Source organism: Pholis gunnellus (genome assembly GCF_910591455.1).
Source record: "Pholis gunnellus genome assembly, chromosome: 1".
In the NCBI taxonomy this organism is placed as follows: Eukaryota; Metazoa; Chordata; class Actinopteri; order Perciformes; family Pholidae; genus Pholis; species Pholis gunnellus.
The window spans coordinates 17,863,861-17,883,827 of NC_136528.1; the positions used below are offsets into that span (position 1 = coordinate 17,863,861).

The 19,967-nt window shown below is 40.9% G+C and overlaps 2 protein-coding genes across 5 annotated transcripts in view; one reads left to right on the forward strand and one right to left on the reverse strand.

The window, feature by feature from the left end:
• Nucleotides 1-1,568: 1,568 nt before the first annotated feature.
• immp1l (inner mitochondrial membrane peptidase subunit 1) lies at nucleotides 1,569-15,112 on the reverse strand. 3 transcript variants are annotated; one of them, XM_079176222.1, is made up of 7 exons: nucleotides 15,060-15,112; nucleotides 13,839-13,922; nucleotides 7,395-7,505; nucleotides 7,210-7,298; nucleotides 6,935-7,061; nucleotides 2,271-2,381; nucleotides 1,569-1,712 (listed from the first exon to the last, which is right to left on the reverse strand). In XM_079176222.1, the coding sequence occupies exons 3-7, from the start codon at nucleotides 7,497-7,499 to the stop codon at nucleotides 1,632-1,634; spliced, it is 513 nt and encodes a 170-aa protein (XP_079032348.1). In that variant the 5' UTR covers nucleotides 7,500-7,505; nucleotides 13,839-13,922; nucleotides 15,060-15,112; the 3' UTR covers nucleotides 1,569-1,631. The 3 variants fall into 3 exon arrangements, with proteins under 3 accessions (XP_079032348.1, XP_079032350.1, XP_079032349.1); XM_079176224.1 differs by having other exon boundaries at nucleotides 13,839-13,919; nucleotides 15,060-15,102; XM_079176223.1 differs by lacking the exon at nucleotides 15,060-15,112 and adding an exon at nucleotides 14,944-15,006.
• Nucleotides 15,113-15,238: 126 nt separating this feature from the next.
• Nucleotides 15,239-19,967, forward strand: part of elp4 (elongator acetyltransferase complex subunit 4) — a gene marked incomplete at its 5' end in the record, with an annotated part of 51,786 nt that continues 47,057 nt past the window's right edge. For both annotated transcript variants that reach the window (XR_013767085.1, XM_079159089.1), the window contains 2 exons: nucleotides 15,239-15,416; nucleotides 17,165-17,200. Coding sequence is in view for 1 of the 2 variants with exons in the window: in XM_079159089.1 (XP_079015215.1) it covers nucleotides 15,239-15,416; nucleotides 17,165-17,200 (214 nt within the window). The remainder of the gene's footprint in view (nucleotides 15,417-17,164; nucleotides 17,201-19,967) is intronic.

The window sequence follows — 19,967 nt, forward strand, 5'->3', positions numbered from 1 at the left end:
AAGCAAAACTCTGCATAAATATTTTTCATATGCACGCACACACACACACACACACACACACACACACACACACACACAGACGCTCCCACAATCTTAAGCATCCCTCCCAGCAGGCACAATCACACTCAGGCAGATAATTCAGTGTCACAGGGAGCCTTGTCTCTGACCCTCTGGCCCCCTCCAGACAGAGGAAGCAGCTGGACAGGGACCCACGGCTGCCTGGAACTCACTTCCCCTCGGGAGCTCGAAGGAGAAGAGTCCCTTTCTGCCTCGGAGAATGACCAGCTGAGCATCCACAGCTCAGTATGTGGATGTGCTGTTATGTCCCCGTGTCCAGGAAGGTCTGAGGAGGATGAGCAGGCCTAGAAGTGGGCAGCAGTGCAGGGCTTTTTTTGTGAGAGTAAGCAGAATGATAAAAAATATACAGTTTTTCCTGTTTGTGCTTGTGTTAGAACATTACCTGCTGTCCAGGGGTGGAACCTGCTTTACTTAGACTAGTATATTTTAGCTTCAGCTTATTCCAATCTTGGATTTAATTATTTTGGATACAAAACACATGTACAGCAATGCTCCTTTTTCTTCACACTATTGCCACATTACTTCCACTGTTAAGTCTTTGGCATGCACAGGCGCTCTTGTAAAAATCCAGTTAAGAGACCTGGTTTAAGGTATATGTATATATATATATATATATATATATATATATATGACTAAGAAGTCAGGTTTCTCTAAAGTAGCTGTGTTTAGCAAGTTTTTCTTTGTCCTTTATCCTGATAAGAGAAACCACATCTATATATGACGTGTGGTTACTACAGAAAGCTGACAATAATGCTGTGTCTTAAGTGCATGTAACATACTGGGTGTGAGACCCTGGACACAACACACACACGCACGCACACACACACACACACACACACACACTGTTTTGAGTGGTGAGTGAGGCTCTTACTAAGTGCGTATTAATATTGTATGGTTAAATGGGAAATGTTAACATTTTTTCAATTGCCCTGGCAGCCTAATTAAATATTAAACAATAAGAGAGCTTTTGTTTTACCATAATACTAAGAAAGGGTAAACATGAAATCAATATTTTTTTTAAAGGAATGAGACATGTATTTCCCGAGGTCATAGTTTATAGATTTAGATAGATATCTCTGTTTAAAACACACGTACGTCTGTCTTGTTAATATAGAGCAAATTAATCTCAGCAGTTAAGTTCAACCACAGGTAACCCTCCCAGTGAATCTTGAAAGGCCTGATTTGGTCTCTAATGTGTTGATTTAAAACTTATTTGTGTGTCTTATTACTTAATGATCATGATTCCCAACATGAACCTTGTGTATTGCCACTGCCCACTCTCTGCCATTAGCAGCTCCACAGAGACAAAGCTTCACGCGCTCTTCTTATAGTGCTGCACAGCTACCAGCCTGTCCCAGATGACAGAATCTTGTCAGTTATAAAACACTAAAATAAATGTATAACTGAAGCATGTGTGATTGCGTGGTGCTGATCACACCAGCATGTTTAAAGAATAACCATGTTTTAAAATTAAAAAAAGAATCTAAATAAATATGAACTTTATTCAAAAATCATTTAAAACAGCAACATACTGTACAAACAAAGTGAACGAGTCAGTCTGAGTCACTCTGAGTCTTAATGATCCGTCGGGTCGGGCTTTCACTGAGGGTCCCAAAACTATGCGGTGGCCAGAGCTGTGTAGGACAAAGGGTATAGAGAAACAATGGGTTAAGAGAGCAGTAAGACTCACAAAAAGCTAAATGCAGGACTTCTAACCATTATGTGCAACACTTATGGACACATTTACTAATATGGTTTTTAATGAAGCATTTGATTTCATAAGAGATCTTATTAGTTCATCAGCTGTCGCAATAGGGCCTCCAGTGGAGTGCCGCTGTCCAATCAGATGGACAGAAGGTTGGCTGACCTGTTTCCAGGGTCGTGGTTGCTATGACATCCAGTGACATGACAACACAGCAGAATGGAAAGCTAGACAATATGTTGTCCCGGCTTTGGTCAATCAGAGACACTCGCTTTGAACTTCCAACTGACTCGCGTCTCTGAATTGTGCTTAGAAATGGCCATACCGGACTAATGATAGGCCGAAAGAAGAAAAAAAAAACACACCAAACTCGGCTAGAACCCATACATCAGAGATTTAATCAAAACTATATTTCTGATTTTGCTTAAATCACATTTTGTTAAAAAATAAATAAAATCCATAACAAGAGACAGTACACCTCCTCTGTTACCTTTAAGCAAACACGTCCTCGGATGAGGGCGTAGGGAACTGGGCCATAGCTCCTTGAGTCATTGGAATTCCGAAGGTTATCTCCTTCTAGCCATACATGGCCTTTAGGAACCTAAAAACATCACCACGCACATGGAAAGAGGGCAAAAACAAAATGGTTAACATGTAGTAATCAGATAGAAATCAAATCTCTGAAATTGCAACTATAACATGTAAAAGCGAGTGGCTCTATGATGTAGTGAGAATCTACCTTAACCCCACCCCCTACCCCCCAGCGAGCCGCCTCAGCCGTCCCTCCCTCCGCAGCCTATCTTAACGTCAACCTGCCTGTCCCTCTTTAACCCTGAACCGTCTTAGGAGAGGGGTCATGGGTAACAGGCAGGGTCGGGGGGGATTTAAAAGAACTTCAAACGGGGTCATTAGGCTGTTGGCTGAGATCTGCGCCCCTCTTACCCAGGGAGGGCAAAGCAAGAGAGGGGCCTGAGATAGCTGGGCAGAGAGAGAGAGAGAGAGAGAGAGGGAGACAGAGCAAGAGGGAGAAAAAAAAGGGAGATAGAGAGGGCTAAGCTGCGGCTAGCAGCAGTGTCCAAGGGTCTCCACCGTAGTCCGACCTGCCAGTGGGGCGGTTATCCAAGCGGGCTCTAATTCACAGTGACACCAATTATGATTAATCTCATCACTTTAGGAGAGTAGGCTTGTCAAGGCCCTAATTAAGTGCGCTGTCCCCCCTATATGTGCAGACAGGATCAACAACACATTATATTGTCATAATGGGCATCACAATCCACGAGTCTATTTTTGTGTTGCCTAACTTTTTAACGGCAAAAGTCTTCTGGGGGAAAGAGAAAAACACGAATATAGAAAGAGAATATTATCCGCAAAGAAGTGACGTCACATCTTCGCCTATGCTCGTATTTCTTAGTCCCATCACCCGACTCGCTGATTAGTCTTCGGTCCTGCTGTGGGATGCTGCATTTCGTTTCATATTCGATAATTGAGACAGATGATGTGACATAATCACGAGCCAGTGACATGTTGACCTAACATGAGGTAAACAACTCACCAAATAACGACGACGCAAATGAATATCATTAAAGGAGTCATCTGAGAACCATATGTCAGCATGCTGGATTCCCACCATTACACCTCATTAACATGGTAACATATGTTGGCTCCCAAGCACAGGAAAAAGAAACACCAACGTTTGTCATCTGCCAAAGCAGAACTCCCCTTTTCTCCTCATCTTCTATAAAAAAAATAAGCATCATCTTCGTTGTGCTCATCCATAAAAAACGTAGAGAATTGGTCAAGAAATTCCAAGCGGCTATCCAGAATTTGGTGAAACCACAGCACACACAAACTTCACTTCTGATATATTTAGGATCCAGTCTGAGTAATAACACAATGAAGGTCAATCAATCCGATGGACAACAGCTAAAGTAAGCACTTCAATTTGAGTGCCGTAAAATAAATGACCTCAAAGAGAAACTAGATCCTGGGTAAAGACAAAAGTACTTCAGGGATCAACCAAGTAGTATTTCAGAAAACTCAGAAAAGTGAAGAGGTCTGAAACTTGACCTGCTGTACTGTGGCCAGTATGAGGATAAAAGCTTAGCATATCACTTTGCAAGTTGCAGGTGTGTGTAAAGGGGGAGGGGGGGGGGGGGGGGGGGGTAGTGAGTCGAAGGCGATGCTCTGAATTAAAACTACGTTGATCCAAAGCAGAGGTATAATGCCCCAACCTTGACTCAAATACTGCTCCTGTTTAAAGCACCTGCAAATAAGCGTCACTTAATTTGTCGCATGCACATAAAAGGTTGTGTTTCAGAAGTTTCTCTGTAGACAGGGCAGTGTGGAAACACCCAAGTCATTCCTTAGTTTGGCACATAAACCGTATAAACATGTGGTTTTGACTGTCATCAACAGATGTTTCCAACCACAATGATTTCCAAAGATCCAGGTCGGCCTAACACAGAGTTTTAGTATCAGGATGTGGAGTCACTTTGATCCGCTCTGCTGGCGGCTCTGGTATGATGGAAGGCAGAAATTGAACCTGTCCTGCGGTTGTAGGCTGGGTCGAAGCGAGGCATTGTGTACCTGTCAGAGACGTGTCGAGAGGTACTGAAACCGGAGATCTCCTCGCGGTGGAGGTGTGTTGTTTAACAGCCACACCATTACAGTGCTCATTATGTTAACATGATTGAGGTGGTGAATTATGTTCAGCTTAAATACATACAGGCTTATAGAGTTCATCTTTCACCGTATTACTCCGTCTATCTTTACTGAAAAGAAGAGAACATATGGGGACATTTCATCTCTCTCTGTCCACCTCTCTCTTTGCTGTAATATTAGGGATCAAGTGTCATTGTTTTGACACAATAGCTCAGACACAGAAATGATTCCTAAAAAGGTGACAGGGCAATTAGTCCACTGCTGGATCTCTGAGGGTTGAGAGGACCTGTCAGATCAAAAAAAAGATGTGATGACAGGATCTACCACTGCCTTCCAAAATCTTCCTCTTTACAGGTCCACCCATAATGCCTCACACCATCCTAATAGTCACACACAAACAGATACATCCTCTGGGGAAAGAAATTCCCTAAGGGAGCCCAAACATGTTTGTTAACAGCGGGTATTTTCACAGTTACCTTAAATGCTGCCACATAAAGCCAGTGATTTGGCTCCTGGGAGTTAAACAAATGAACATTGTAGCATATATTGGGCGATATTATAAACAATGACCTTTGTGAAGACTAGCCCAGTGGTTATTTCAAGCTTCTGACCTGCTTTGTTTGTGAAGCTGACAAATGTTTAGAGTGGCATAGTATTACAAATACACATGCAAAACTTGACGAAAAAACAAAACAGTGTCACTTACTTGAGCCTATATATGCGGTTTCAAGGGGGGAAATTGTCCCTCCCCGAAAACGAAAAAAAAAGAAATAATGAACTCTATCAATATTTTTTCTCTCTCTATTCCTGCTGTGAGCACAACTCCTGTCATCCACCAAATACCTAAAACAATTCCAGGTCCATTTGCTGTAACTCATCTTTGAGGCTTACAAATATCTCTTTCAGCCCTGAAACAGATATTTCTTATCTTCCTGTATTTGAAAAACAATGATTCGATGGGTCAAATACAATGCAACACTGTTAGGAATCAATACTTTGTCAAATGAAGCAGTTCTACGTTTTCAAAAATGAGCACTATTTGAGCTGCATGTATGACATAGAACTGAAGCAGTGCAGAAACAAAAGCAGTCTGATGTGACAGTTGTGACAATCAATTTGTTGTTCAACAGATTTATTTGCTAATCTAACTGATTATTCTGCTTCAGTTTTGTAAACAACTAATTGTTTCGATTGAGGAAGAATTGATAATTGCAGCCCTACAAAACAATTATTAACAACATGCATTGACTGAACAGAGGCCCTTGTATTATATTATACAACACACTTGTGTATATTGTCGCTACTATGAATCGTATCTGTGTGAACTGTAATTATTTACAGTGTAAAAGGCAACAAAGGCAACTGAGGTGTATGAGTTCATAAGCAAAACCATACCTTTAGAATTAGTGTAAGTAACCCTGATGTGTGGAACCATAACATATAACTCACGAACCATATTCATAATGAGTGGGAAGCAGATCCACATGGTCTTGATTTGGATTGATTGACTTTAGACAACAGACTAATGAACTGACAGCTTTGAAGAATTACAAAGTGGCCATCAAGGTATTGTCATGTATGGATTGGTTTTGAGATATAACTGAAGGAAATTGAAGGAGCATCCAAAAAATATAGCAGCGAAAAGTTTAAAAATGGCTCAAATTGATCATCTGTCTTTACATACTGGGATCACGAATCACAACACAATGATGTCACCCATTACAAGTTCAGTCCCCTGTATGTGTGGGTGAAGCAAGTAGAAGAGGAAACCTCTTTATTTCCTATTTCATTTGTTGAATGACACTTACAGGCTTGACCTTATGCTATGTTTTGCTGAACTTATTCAACAGTCTGCCCATAGTCTATAAAATACACATACAATTCAAAAACATGCAACACGTAACATGCAACGCAACCTTTGGTTTGTGGACGTACACACACACACACACACACACACACACACATATACACACACACACACACCTCCGCCCACCCATCAGTCTGTCCATTCGGCTGGCACTAACTCTAACAGGCTTCAGAGAGATTGCAGGCCTGAGCTGTGGGCGTTGGGGAGAGTAGTAATAGAAAAGCAATGACAGTGGTTTCAGCAGCAGAACCCCTGCTCACTCTCTGGTTTTATCACTGTTCTGAGGAAATATAGGTGTTGTCAAAAGCTGATATTTTGACCAATGACACAAAATGGATGTGTGCGGTCTAAAATGTAAACAACGATGATCGTCTATAGACTGCGGCACACAGACACAAAGAAAACCAAAGACAAGCTGAGAGACGGTTTTGCATTATGCATAGAGATTCTGTTTGTCATTTTACAGTGAAACAAACTACCAAGAATTTTGTTGTAAACTCATTCTTCAGTCATTCTCAATTTTACTTTATCTTTGTAACCTTTTCTTCTTCCAAAGAGACTCTAAAAATGCTACATGGAACCTTCCATGGTATCACAGGATGTATAAGAAATGCAAACATACTCACATACGTGTGGGCCTTGAACAGATCTGATGGGGAACTCGTGCAGACCTTGTCACCCTCCAGTCCAATAACCCTTTTACAAATATTCATACTTGGGTCAAATGTACTCTTTGCAATTACTATATCACCCCTGAAAGAAAAAAAAAGAAAAAAAGATACATATATATAAATATATCTTGTTTTATCTATTTGTAAATTGCTTTCATTGTTTGAGAAACAAACAAAAACAATAAGTGTTGTGAAATGTATCTTCATATGGATCCACGACTGGCACCCACTTTTGTATTTTGTAAAGCTGACGACTCATCCGCTCAGAGAAGACAATATCATGGTTGACAATAGTTGGCTCCATGGATGGACCTGAACACTGAAGCAACAAGAAAAACAATTATTGTGCAGAGATGAGTAAACTGAACTTCAGAACAATAATTATCAATTATAAATTCTATAAAATAATACACACCACCACAACTTCTCCAATGTATTCGAAGGCACAATGTGCAATGCAGCCATACTGGACTGTGTAGCCCACAAACCCCAAAGTCTTCCCCAGCACACTGCGGAACATCTCCACCTACAGCACAAAACACAACCACAGGTTATTGCACAATGTCGGCGTACGTAGTTATCATATTCTCCATAATACAGTAGTGAGGGAAGGATTTAATGTTTGATCCATTTATGGTAGGCTTATGTCCTTTGCAGGATTTCTAAAAACAAAAGCTGTTTGGGGTTTAATTTCCAAAGGTGTGGACAAGGTTGTCACAGTTGGCCTACTGCTAAGATGGCACATTCCCTGGTGTTTCATTCTCAGAGGCTGAGCGGCCAGTTCACACCAGAAAACTGCCCTGAACTTTGATCCTGTGTAGGATGGACCAATCAACACCTTGCGCTCAGGTGATGGACAAACACAGAGGCTGTGACACATCCAGCCAAGCAGCTCAGCAACGTGTGCAGCTAGTCCCTGACACTGTGCTGCCTCCACGACCACCACAATCATTAGAGCAGTTATCAACTTCTGTCAACACCATAGAAACACAAAGACACCCCCAGCAACCCTCCACCCGCCCTCAAACAAATGCACACAAGGACTACCCGTGTGTCTTCTGAGCAAACATCCCAGCCGCACTCAGGTTATTGACTTTTACTAAAGCTGCAACCTGTTGGATGGACAGAAGAAAGTAAGTCAATCTTTACACACTGCCGTGCACAGTGTGTACGCAGGCACACCTGCACACACACACCTACACACACGCATGCAAATACACAAACAGATTGAAACTGTATGTTTTTTGAAAAGAACAGATACAGCTTGGCTTAGAGGAAAGTCTGTACTTGATACATTTTTAGCTCAGGCCGCTGTCCTGCCAGTCCACCACAGGGTAAAGAAATCCTTTTTCTCCGTCTCCCTTATTCCTTCTGTCTCTTTCCCTCTTTCTCTCTCCACGTCTTCTCTCCCTCCCAGGGTATTATTAACAAAAGCAAGTAGAGCGGAAACCAAAGCCCCAAATCCTCAGAGCTCTGAGAATGACTTCCCAAAGATGGACATGGATTAGACCCCCAATTTCTCCCTTGCCCCACCACCTCCACCTCCCTTTCTCCCCGGGTCCCCAACAGACCGGGTGTCAGGTGGCTCTCCCAGCCCTGCCAAAGGTGTTACCCCTAATCCCATTACCCCCCTCTGCCACACACACACACACACACACACACACACACACACACACACACACACACACACACACACACACACACACACACACACACACACACACACACACACGCACACACGCACACACGCACGCACACACACACTATTAAACCCTCCACATCCTCTCTGATCCAAAAAAGACCAACTCCATCCTTTCACCTCCCTGTGTGCCGCAACTCCACTCTTCCCCCCGTGTCCTGATCACCCCTGGCAACCCTCTTCTTTTTGCCGCCACTGTGAATAACGGCAGACTGGGGACACGTATACGCTCAGCACAGGGATGAAATGAAGTGCCCCTTTCCTGGGTTATTCTGCACTGGTCTCTTGATCTGTTCAACAGGAACTGTAAAGTCAGTCCTCCCACAGCTGGTACAACGACACCTCTGGCCCTATAATTCCTCTATTGGGAAGCAAGTGGTTTAAAGTTTAATGTGAATCTCTAGGTCTGCACAAAGGCGACATGTTCAGCTCCATTTGTCTAGCCCTCAGCTTCCTCCACCAGCATCTCTGTCATTGCGGTACTGTAATGCACCCTCAGACATGATCTCACATGGGCTCTTCCTTCTGCTAGGCTGGGGATCAGGAATCTTTGCTCGCACTCATTCGCAAAGCACAGCGGACAGCCTCCCTTACAGCTGCCCTCATATCTCTGTTTCAGATCCCCCCTCCATTTCGACCTGCATTCATCATAGGTAGGGATTAAGGGACTTTGCATAACAAGATCACACGGCCAGTGACTGATATCAAGAGAGTCCATATGCAGCCGCCTGGTTTTCTGAGGCACCCTCTGTCATTGATAGTGTGTGCCTGTGTGTGTGCGCATGTGGTGTGACTGTGCACAGACAAAAGCATTACTTATGTGTTTCATAGAAAGTGTATATGAGCTGCAGTGACTCCTTTGGGATATCGAATGAGGTGGACGTCCACAGAGACCTCTGATTGGATCTCTAATACCTCTTAGTCCCCTGAGCAAAGAGCCAGGCAGCCAACACTATCTCTTGCCCCGAATACCCAGCACATGTGTGTGTTGGGGAGCGCCAACATTAATTGAATGCTGTATTACAGCTGTAAATTAACTCAAAGTCTCTCCGTTAATCCAGGATTACACACCAAACATGTTCATGGGAAAACAAAGAAAGTCAGCGCAGCCCTCTCTGCAGAACCATCTGTGACCACCGACCTCCCGTGGCACAGCGCTACAGTGGGGCAAAGAGGGGGATCCCAAATGAATAGCTGTGGACGGAAACACCTCATTGTGTGTTTAACTCTGTGATCCTCTTACTGAGGGAGGCCAGTTCACTCAGGGCAGAGCAATCACAAGTAGATGAATGATTTTTTTATTTTTTTCTGAGCATAAAGTGCAGCAATAATGGGGATGTCTTATCACCGTGTCGATCAAGCTGTCAAAAGCACTTCATGTGTACAATTTCAGACACTGCAAAAATAAAATGTGGACGAAGTGTATTTCTGCCGCCTGCATTGACAAGAATGAAGAGGCTTCCTGAGCGTCGCTATGACAGACACATCCACGAGAAAATGGATATAGTGTCTAAAACGTTGACCTTGGATATGTTGGATATTGCCTGCAACGATAATTACGTTATTGAATTATCTTTAAATATGTGGACATGACCTTGATGTTTGTTTACACAAGAATGTCACCAACATTTTAGCCAACATGATGCCAGAACAAACAGCAGGGTTTCCATTATAAATCAAATGTATTTATTTTTTTGGTTGTGTGGTTTATTTTATTATTTTTTTCACATTCCAATTCCAATGTCTGAATATTCTCAGGAAATAAAAAGTCTACTGCTCTATGAAAGGGTGTGCTTGCATTCTTATGCTATTAAATTATCATTATATCAGTGGCATAGAAATAGTCTTAAAATGACAATAATCGCAAATGTCCATCGCAAATATTTCTAGTGAAATATATCATCCATCAAAAGTAGTTTTTGTGAAAAGCCTATTGTCATATAATAAAGAATGTTGGTATCAGGATGCATCGACACACATGAAATGTCATAAAGGATGTGATTTATAGATAAAGACACCATTAACAATGTCATAGATATTTCTATAAAAATACATGTTTGGATTGTAAAAACTCTGGGCTTCAAATAAACATGACAAAAAATGTACATTTTTCTGACCAATGTTATGCTGGCAGTTCCATTGCGTTTTGCTGAGTATCATAAAAACATTTAGGTGGAAACTCGGTTAATGTAGGAACAGCAAACAAAAGACAATGTAGCGAAGGGGAAGTTAATAACAGCACACTGACATTGATACCTGATTATACAAACATTATTGACGCCATAAGGAAATATTCCAAAAGGAATTACCGCTACTGGTCTCAAGAGGTTTGAACCTGCCACTGACTGAGTAGTGTTAATTGATAAACATGGCAAGTCTATTAGAACCACAAAGAGAATCACAATCGAAACAGCATATAAGGGCCTTGCAGCGGACTCCTTACACAACTAAATTAGGAAAACATGGGCTGAGAGAGAGCTGGGCAACAGGGGGGCTAAGAGGCTTACAAGCCCCTTGTCAGATATTCTTTTTCTCCCTGAGGATCCCAGATGGAAGGGAGTCTGGAGGAGCAGGCACAAGAGAAGGGGACGGATCCCACCTCTGATGTCTTCCTCTGGGCAGCAGAAGGCAGAGGAAGGAGGGGCATTAGTCCTGTTGCGCAGAGCTTGATTTGATCTTAATATGATCTATAAAAGGGAGGTTTGGCAACCAGGGGGGTCTGTTTCAACTATCAGTCCAATCAGAGATAATCCTGCTGATTCAGACACAGACACCTGGCTGGATGGAGAGTGGCAGATGTAAAAGTCTCAGTGACAGAGTACTATGTGTCTAGCCCCCATCTCTTCTAAGTCTGCCTTCTATTAGAGGCTTAATTGAAGCAACTGATCTCCATATTGCTCTTTTCATTGTTGCTAACAGCAACATAGCCGTGAAACAGCTGAGCGAGGTTACTATTTGAAGAGCTGAGGGTTTAAACCTACAATCAATGGGTCAGCCAGAGCAAATAATAGCCAAGTGATATGAATACAACTGCTATGAATTGAAAAGGAAGTGTGGGTTGACAGAGTCCCCAGCCAATTACATAGAATGGAAAAATCAGCCGCTAAGCCTTATTGTATTGACCACAAGCGAATGCATGGCGCTGGCCTGGTGCTGAGAGAATATGAGAGATCTTATCTGGTGTTGTATCAGATTCACAAAGGAGTTTGTGTTTTGCAGTCGCCTGCTCCCGACAAAGCCTGATATATTTTAACACTAGCTCATGACAGACACCTCAACCTAAAAGCAAACCTATGATTTTCATGAATGTGACTTACTTCCATTCTAAATTAAATATATTTTTCAAGCTAAATATGGCTTGTTGTATTTCATGCCATATCAGCAAAAAAGGAATTTAAAAATAATGCTATTCAAAATATGGGATGTTGAACAAAATGGAAAAGTCCAATCTTTAGACAAAATTAGCTGCGTACAAAACCCATCCTACCCTTATTGTAGTTGTGCCCTTAGAATATAACTTCACTTTCAACACTAACAAAATAAATATGGTCCCACGTTGATGATAATCTTGCATCCCCCGGACACGAGAAGTGTACCGCTTCTTGCTGTTCCACACTGATGGCAGAATTACACAGAAGAAACCAAAACAATCTGACCAGGAAAGGTCTGACATGTTATGACTGCTGCCATTATATAGCTCAATCAGATACAGAGACTGATAAAACTGACAAAAACGCTACAGGAAAACATGTACAGATGACACATTGAAAAGGGGGGAAATTATGTTATTTTTTGTACAATTAGGCTTCTGTATATACACTTCCACAGACTGAATTGTGCTACAGAGCCCACAGGTTAAATTGGGATTTGAGACAATTGGAAATAAGGTGACTCTAGAGAACAAAAGTTTCCACAACAATGTACTCCTACATCCTGCACGTTTTACTGCTGAAGCAGGCTCTCCTCCGTCTGAGATGCAGGTCAGGCAGTACATCTTATTTGTCTCATATAGGCTTTCCACAATGCCCAGTGTTGTCAGTCATGATATATTCCCCTGGTCTCCTGTCAGCACATATAAATCTCAACAGTACTGTCAAAACAGCAGGACTGCCTCTGCTGAGAGCATTTGTAAAGTGAGCAGTTGGGCTATTGCCTCCTCTGGAGCCTTACAGTGTCCTGTGATCGTGTGTTGCCTCTGGCCTCTCTCTGCCTCACAAAGCTTTTTTACAGCTGTCTTAAGGATTAAACTGATCACTCATAAGTCGTGGACATAATAAGTGGACATTATACAGTACAATAGGAACTGGCCTTTCCCCTGCCAGTTTGTCTGATCTGACAGAACATTCAGAGTTCTTGATATATATGCGAGATAGGTTTCCATCGTCAGCAGGCCCTTCTGACAGCAGACATTTTAGCTCGTCATATTAGGAAAACCACAGGTGTTACTTAACAATAAGGATGCCTCCGTTCTATTCAAGTGTTCCATGACAGTGAGAAAGTGACCCTGTAACTAAAGCAGCTTAATGAATATCCATCATCAAAATGTCTTCTATGAAAAATGTCTATTAGCTGCTGAGCAGAGCGCCGATTTAAACATTACACATTTTAGTGCTGAACCTCTTTTGTAAACTCATATACCAGTTCAAAGTATTTCTTCAGCATACAGAAGAGAAGTCACAATGTGATCAATTATTTGAAATGGATTATACTGTTGTAATACTTAGCTTTGTGATATGAAATCCAAAATATATTATCAATATTATTTAAAATATCAGAATGTATTGTGGACCGCTCGAAATCTATATCAAACATTATATTAAATGAAATGACTGCACTTAAATACAACGTGTTTAACAATGGTGAAATCTAATATATCTTTGTTGTGTATTTGAAATAGAAAATTGCTCAAAATGGAACTGATTTTTCCCATTTCAAGAAGACTACAACTGGATCTTAAATTCTCCACTTTAATACTATGTTCTAGGAAAACTTACCAGTAACATGAATGCATTTAAAAAGACAGCAGTTCATCATTGGGTTAGCCGAATTGGTTTAGATCAGATTATGCAGGAATACTCTATGTTGGCGTTATCAATAACCTGTGATGATAACTCACAACTTTTAAGCTAAGAGTGTTATTCAGAAGCTGCTGGTGCTCACCACGTCTATCCACAGCTATTCTTGAGCTGCAGTGTCTTCCTACTTCATGCACGGACCGCGTTCCTCCTCTCGCCTTTACACCTGCTGAGTTAAAATGGAATGTGATCAGGGAAGTGAGGCACAGGGTTTCACATTTACATTCACTGTCAGGTTACAATAACTACAGTCTATACAACCAGAAATGGACATGCATGGCAATTGACATACAGCTGATCCCATGTGCAAAGGCACATGAAGCTGATGCACTTGTACAACTGCAATTGATGACCTATTTATTACATCACATTACATAACACCTACCCTGTCATAAGGATGTGAATTAGTAGACTGACAGATTCATTTATCTTGTTTGTACAAAGGTTATGCATTTACAGGCAATACAATAGAATAAAATAGAATAGAATAGAATTGGCATAATTGATCGATGGAGCTTATGCGATATAGTCTCTTGATAGACTGTGGCTAACGTCACAATATACCCCATTTGACAGCAATGCACTGGAACAAAGCATTTCTGTTTTTTTACATTTAGAATTTAAAAGTTATGTGTCATACTACAGTAATTAGCTTTTTTTGTCTGTGTTAAATACAATAGTTTTAATATGTTTATATATATTTTATCTTTATGTATAGTTATATATATGAAATATTGTGAAGTCAAATTTCGTCTAAAATTGTCAATTTTCTTAGCAGTTATGGCTGCTTTACATACGTGTGAGTAATGTCACCTTTACACGTTGCTGTGTGTGTGTGTGTGTGTGTGTTAAAACAGAGTGTATGCTCCTTGTCACAAACTCTTTCAATCCATTATGCAGTGAATTAAGTAAGTGTGCGGAGCATTCCTGCTTATTAAACATATGTTTCCCTATTCACACGTGTCGGCGATGTTCTTCACACTTCCATCTACGATAAAAGTCGTATTGTGGCGTGATATACCATGCATCCTGTAAACAGCTTGTTCCTCTGCCATGCAACAATTACCTGTTTTAATAGAGGTTCATTGTACTCTGTCTGCTAAGCAAGAGATGAGCTGTAATGGTAAACGAAGGGACTGATTCTACAATAAAGTTATGCAATGAACCAACAAGGTCATGGCGATACAAACCCATGCATCAAGTGACTCGTGTAGGCACAGAATAGCTGCTGGCCATCGCAAGACCACATAAGCTCACATATATGTAAACAGGATAAAGATATACCAGCGACTTTAGCTTTACTCACCTACTAACTGAGTGATTCAACGCTCCAACCATGCATCTACCATAACAAACTCATTTTGACAGCTTCCGCACACAGCCCCGTAACAATCGCTGCCCTCATTGGTCGAGCGCCACCAACGTCTTCTCTGATTGGACAAGGCGCTCCAAAACAGTAGCAGGCGTCCACCACGTTAAAGCAGTATGGCGGCCCCCATGAGCGCTGTGGGGAAACCCTCCGCTGAGCGATCGCCGTTCAATACTACGAGTTTTCAGAAGAAAACGAGGACCAAGTTAATCTCCATACCTGGCACCAGACCATCGGTTCAAAATGGACAACTCTTAGTGTCGACCGGTGTCACGTCACTCGACTATCTACTCGGTCAGTCTGCTGTTGAGGTGTCACGTTAGCGCCAGCTACACAGGCTAACGGTGTATCTCAACGTTAGGTTTACTAGATAATCAGTGATTAATTTATCAAAGAGGGAATGTGTGATTGTTACAGAATATGGAGTTTTGTCACTATCGGGACACTGCAATCTGTACGAAACCTATTCACGTACTATGATTGTATTCTACATGGAAATGTCCATAGCACACGGAAAAGTATTTGCTTGGAGCTGTGTGAATAAGTTAATGTGCAATTAAGCTGATGCCAAAAATGAAGCATTCTCTACTTTGTTTGATTTAAGCCAAGGACCAAAATAGTCCCCAAAAACATTTGATATCCCTGTTTAATATGCATTTCCATGTATCATCATTGTAAAATAAAATGTCTTCATAGAATTAGCATCATGTGTTTCAGTACCAGGGCTGTCAATATCCACATAATTAATATGTTGTTAAGATTCATAACATAAGACATCAAAAGTTGTGTATCACAACTTGACATAATTGTTTTGCTACGAGCTGTGTGAATGCAGCAGTGTATGATAGTGTGGTGTCTTCAAATATCTTATGTGGAATATCCCTCTCTGGTTGTTTCTAAGCCATTATAATGCAAATAAACTAAAAATAGATCAACTTAAAATGAGGTAAAACAACCTCAGATTTTTCCTATCCTCATCCACATTCAGACTTTCAAAGCTTAAATGGGGACCGTCTTTATATTCTCCGCCATGTTTGAAAGCCATGCCAGGTCCCATTCAACATTGTATGGCATTTCACCCCCCTGTAATATAGACGTATATCTTGCATCTTTGAGTAGTAATTGATTGAATTTGTTTGTGTCCCTTTGTCTGATAAGGGCCACTGCTTTCTTCTGGTGCAAGCTATTTGTAGAACTGATAATTTAACTTGCGTGAATGTAAACATTGTGTCATGCCCGGTTTCTTGTTTATTTGACCTGCAAAGCATTTTATATGATCTATTTCATGCTTGTTCTCTATAACATAATTGTGTTGTAACTATGCTGAATTTTGCAGATGTGGCACCCGTGGGGGTTTCACTTTTCTTGTTCTCTCAACCCAAACCTATCAGGACCTCTGTTGTCTGAGATTAACAGCCATATACTCTCATGCGCTGGCACACAGGTTAAAGGTCAAGCAAGTCTCACTAACATTATGAGTTAAATTAAAAAAAATCTGTGTTGCTTGATTAAAGCAGCCAGAATAATCAAGGACTGGCATGAAATGCTCTTAGTCTACCAGGGGTCTTAGATTTGAGCAAGCTTAATAAAGCTCTCACCGTAAGTAGTGTGAAAACAAAGAGAGAGAGAGAGACACCTCTTCAGATATCCAGTCCGCCAATTGGCCCTTTAAACAGAAGATATTTTAACATGTCACAAAAGCACCGGTGTTAACAACGAAGCTTCAGTTTCAAGGTACTGCTATTGTGTTGATTGTGTTGCTTACTGGGACACTTGAATAGAAAGCAGCCTTTATTACTGTTTTTATTAACACTTGTTTTCCTTCTAAGGTAAGTCACAATGCCTGCTGTGAAAAAGGCCTAATTTCTTATAAAGATGAATACACAGCTGTGGAGACTGGAGAGTGAAGCCGTACTTGAGCAAAGGGAGGTCTCGAGTGGTTCACATTGATTCAGAGTGAGACGGTGTCTGTAATATGTGACTGATGTTATTAAAAAAAACAGTGATATTTGAATTTTTCTTTTGTATGTCTTTGCAAACAGGTGGCGGGTTAGCAGTTGGAACAGTACTTCTCATAGGTGAGCCTCTTGACTTGACTTAAATGGAATAATTACCTCCATAATGTGATATATATATACACATAAGAGTTGTTGAGACAAATGTGGTGTGATTGGACAGAACAGCTTAAAAGCTTTGTTAGACGTTTGTGTTACTCTCACTGATGCAGCATGAAGTCCCCACTGAGGAGGAGAACGTTTTTCCAGGAAGTTCAACTGCACATGTGATACCTAATAGCATTATATTATATAAGCAGGTACTATAACTACATCCACTACTTATGCTCGTCATTTATTACATTGTTATCAGATGCCTAAGTCTTGAGATATGAATTGTGAATGCAGCGCATGTGACTCCACGGTACACAGCAACAGTTGACTCCTCCTGAAGTACAGCAAGCCTTTTTGTTCTTCGGCTTCCAGAGCAAGTTTGACGTGCTTATCGTAGTACTGTAAGCAATGTTTCCACACCTGAAGCCATCTCCTTTTTGTTTGCTCAAACTGAAGGGGAGGAAAAAAGTTGCAAGTAATGAACAACTGTCAGTGGAAGTTGCCTTGTAAACGTCAGTGTATTGCTGTTCAGAAAGATACATCATGCACAATATAAAATGCTTTAAGCCAGGAAGAGGAATATTCTATTCTGACTCATTATAGCCTTCAGCTGACACTGCAATAACCCATCGCTGAAATCAATCGTATATTATATATTCATGCGTAGTCAGAAATTGCCAAAGCTGAAATCTGTAGCATGCCACAGCTAATGATACTGTCTCTCCGGATCTTTGTGGTTAGCGCGTCAGCGTCTAGCAGAATGGCAAACAGACTAATGACCTGAAGGTCTCTAGTTAGAATCCCAGGTGTTCACACGTCCACTGTGATCATTAATTGATATGCTCATCTGCATACGTGTTTATAGAAGTTTTCGGAAGTACATTTAAAGCAAGTGGGTTTTCTAGGCACACAAATGTCTTCCACTGTATTATTATTGTTATTATCATTCATCATAGGCTAGGCTATATGAAATGGTAGACAGTGAGGTTAAGGTATTCTTGTTTCCCATTTGAAGCTGTAATTTGTGTGTAGCAAAGGCCTATACCAACTGATGATATTGCTTTGCCCTTTAATTCACCCCCCCCCCCAATCGATGCAGGAGTCAGTGATTATACACTAATGCGTTCTTCCCTTCCATTTTGGGAATCAATGTACGGTTGGTTTCATCTGGTAATGAGAGACCCAGTAAAGGTGAAATGCGTGTGTGAGCTCTCTTGTGTTTGTCTATGAAAGAGTGGTGTGTGTGTGTGTGTGTGTGTGTGTGTGCGTGTGCACACTGTGCTGTTTGTGTGTCTGTTTTGTTGTGTGGGTGGTGTTTGTTTGTGTTTGTTTCAGGCAGTCGTCTCCTACAGTCTGCCCCTTTAGCTGTGATGGCCTGTTTGTGAGACACAGACATAAAATTATCAGACTGGTCGTTGTCTGCCTTTGAAGTGTCTTGAGCTGTCCATCCTGATTTGTCAACTCGAGGGGGATCAGCTCAGTATGGCTGCTGTCTGAAGATCTCTCGTCCCTTGTGTTTCTGTAATAGAAGGAACAAAGCTTTCCAGCTTTTATTATGTTGACCATGTCAGGTTTTCATTAGTTTAAGTGAATGTGTTTTTCCTTTTAATGTACCCATAGTGATTACTATTTCATTGTTTTACATGTTTACATTTTTTGAAAGCTTTAAAGTGCACTTTGAATGAGAGTTATCTTAGATTTGCGCATAGGTTTAGTATTTGTGTAGATTACCGCAACAAATATTTTGAAAGTAGTTCATCACAATTATTACTCTGTCAAACTAAATAGGCATAATAGTATAACTACAGGAGATGCAGTGACAATGTACGGCAACATTCTATGAAAAAACAACCCTGAAGTTATTTAATCACATTTACATACTTTTCTATAGCTTATATTAAGTTTCATGACAATTTGTTCAGTTCAGATCTTTATTGAGAGAACATACTTTTGGCTGCAAGGCGGCATAAAAACATAAAACGTACAAACAATAAAAAGATATTAAGACAGTAAAGACATCAAAATTGCTAATATTATACATGCAATACAGAATACAATAAAATGTTTGTGAAATCAATGACGAACTGCAACAATTATAAAAGAGAAAAAAATATGATAATAACCAGGATTTTTCAGCTGTAACTTGTATATTTAACAGCTCCAAAGAGGTCAAGTCATCCGTTTAGAAACTGCAGTTTTGAATGTGTCAATGGTAAACAATCTAAAACATCCTAACAACATGTGCCTAACACAGACAAATTGAATTGATTAAGAGGAACAACGGTCACAAGTTGAAGCTTAACAATAGAAATATGTCCGGCATATACAGTATATGGGGCCCGACAGATGTTGCTAATTGGCATTTAACGGTAGCCTAATACTGCCCACCTTTGTAATATAATTTACAACAGTGATTCAGTTCAAGTGCTTTTTTATTAAGTGTCCATATTTAGTTTACCTGGCGTATGCCCTAAATGAATTTGAGCTGCTCAGTAGAAATGCTAAAGACCAGAGATTCATACAAGGGGGAAAACACCCTGACCTAGATATTTAGTCTCCTCCCCCTCCGGGTTTAGCAGATATGATTCAGGACACTCACACTCTCCTGTTTGAGGGCAAATGAAACAAAGGCGTTTCCCCTCTTTACCAAACCTCAGTCCCAATCCCATAAAATAAAAAGGAGAAGAAAAAAATCATGCCATGACTGTCCAGAGTGATTGATCTCCCTCAAAGATAT

Bases quoted from the DNA above. Each gene is read 5' to 3' on its own strand.
- immp1l (XM_079176222.1), bottom strand. From the start codon at position 7,499: ATGTTCCGCAGTGTGCTGGGGAAGACTTTGGGGTTTGTGGGCTACACA. The intron at 7,062-7,209 runs GTGGGTGCCAGT...TTTTTCTTTCAG, and splicing joins CAGCTTTACAAAATACAAAA to GGGTGATATAGTAATTGCAA. The intron at 2,382-6,934 runs GTGAGTATGTTT...TGATGTTTTTAG, and splicing joins TGTTCAAGGCCCACACGTAT to GTTCCTAAAGGCCATGTATG.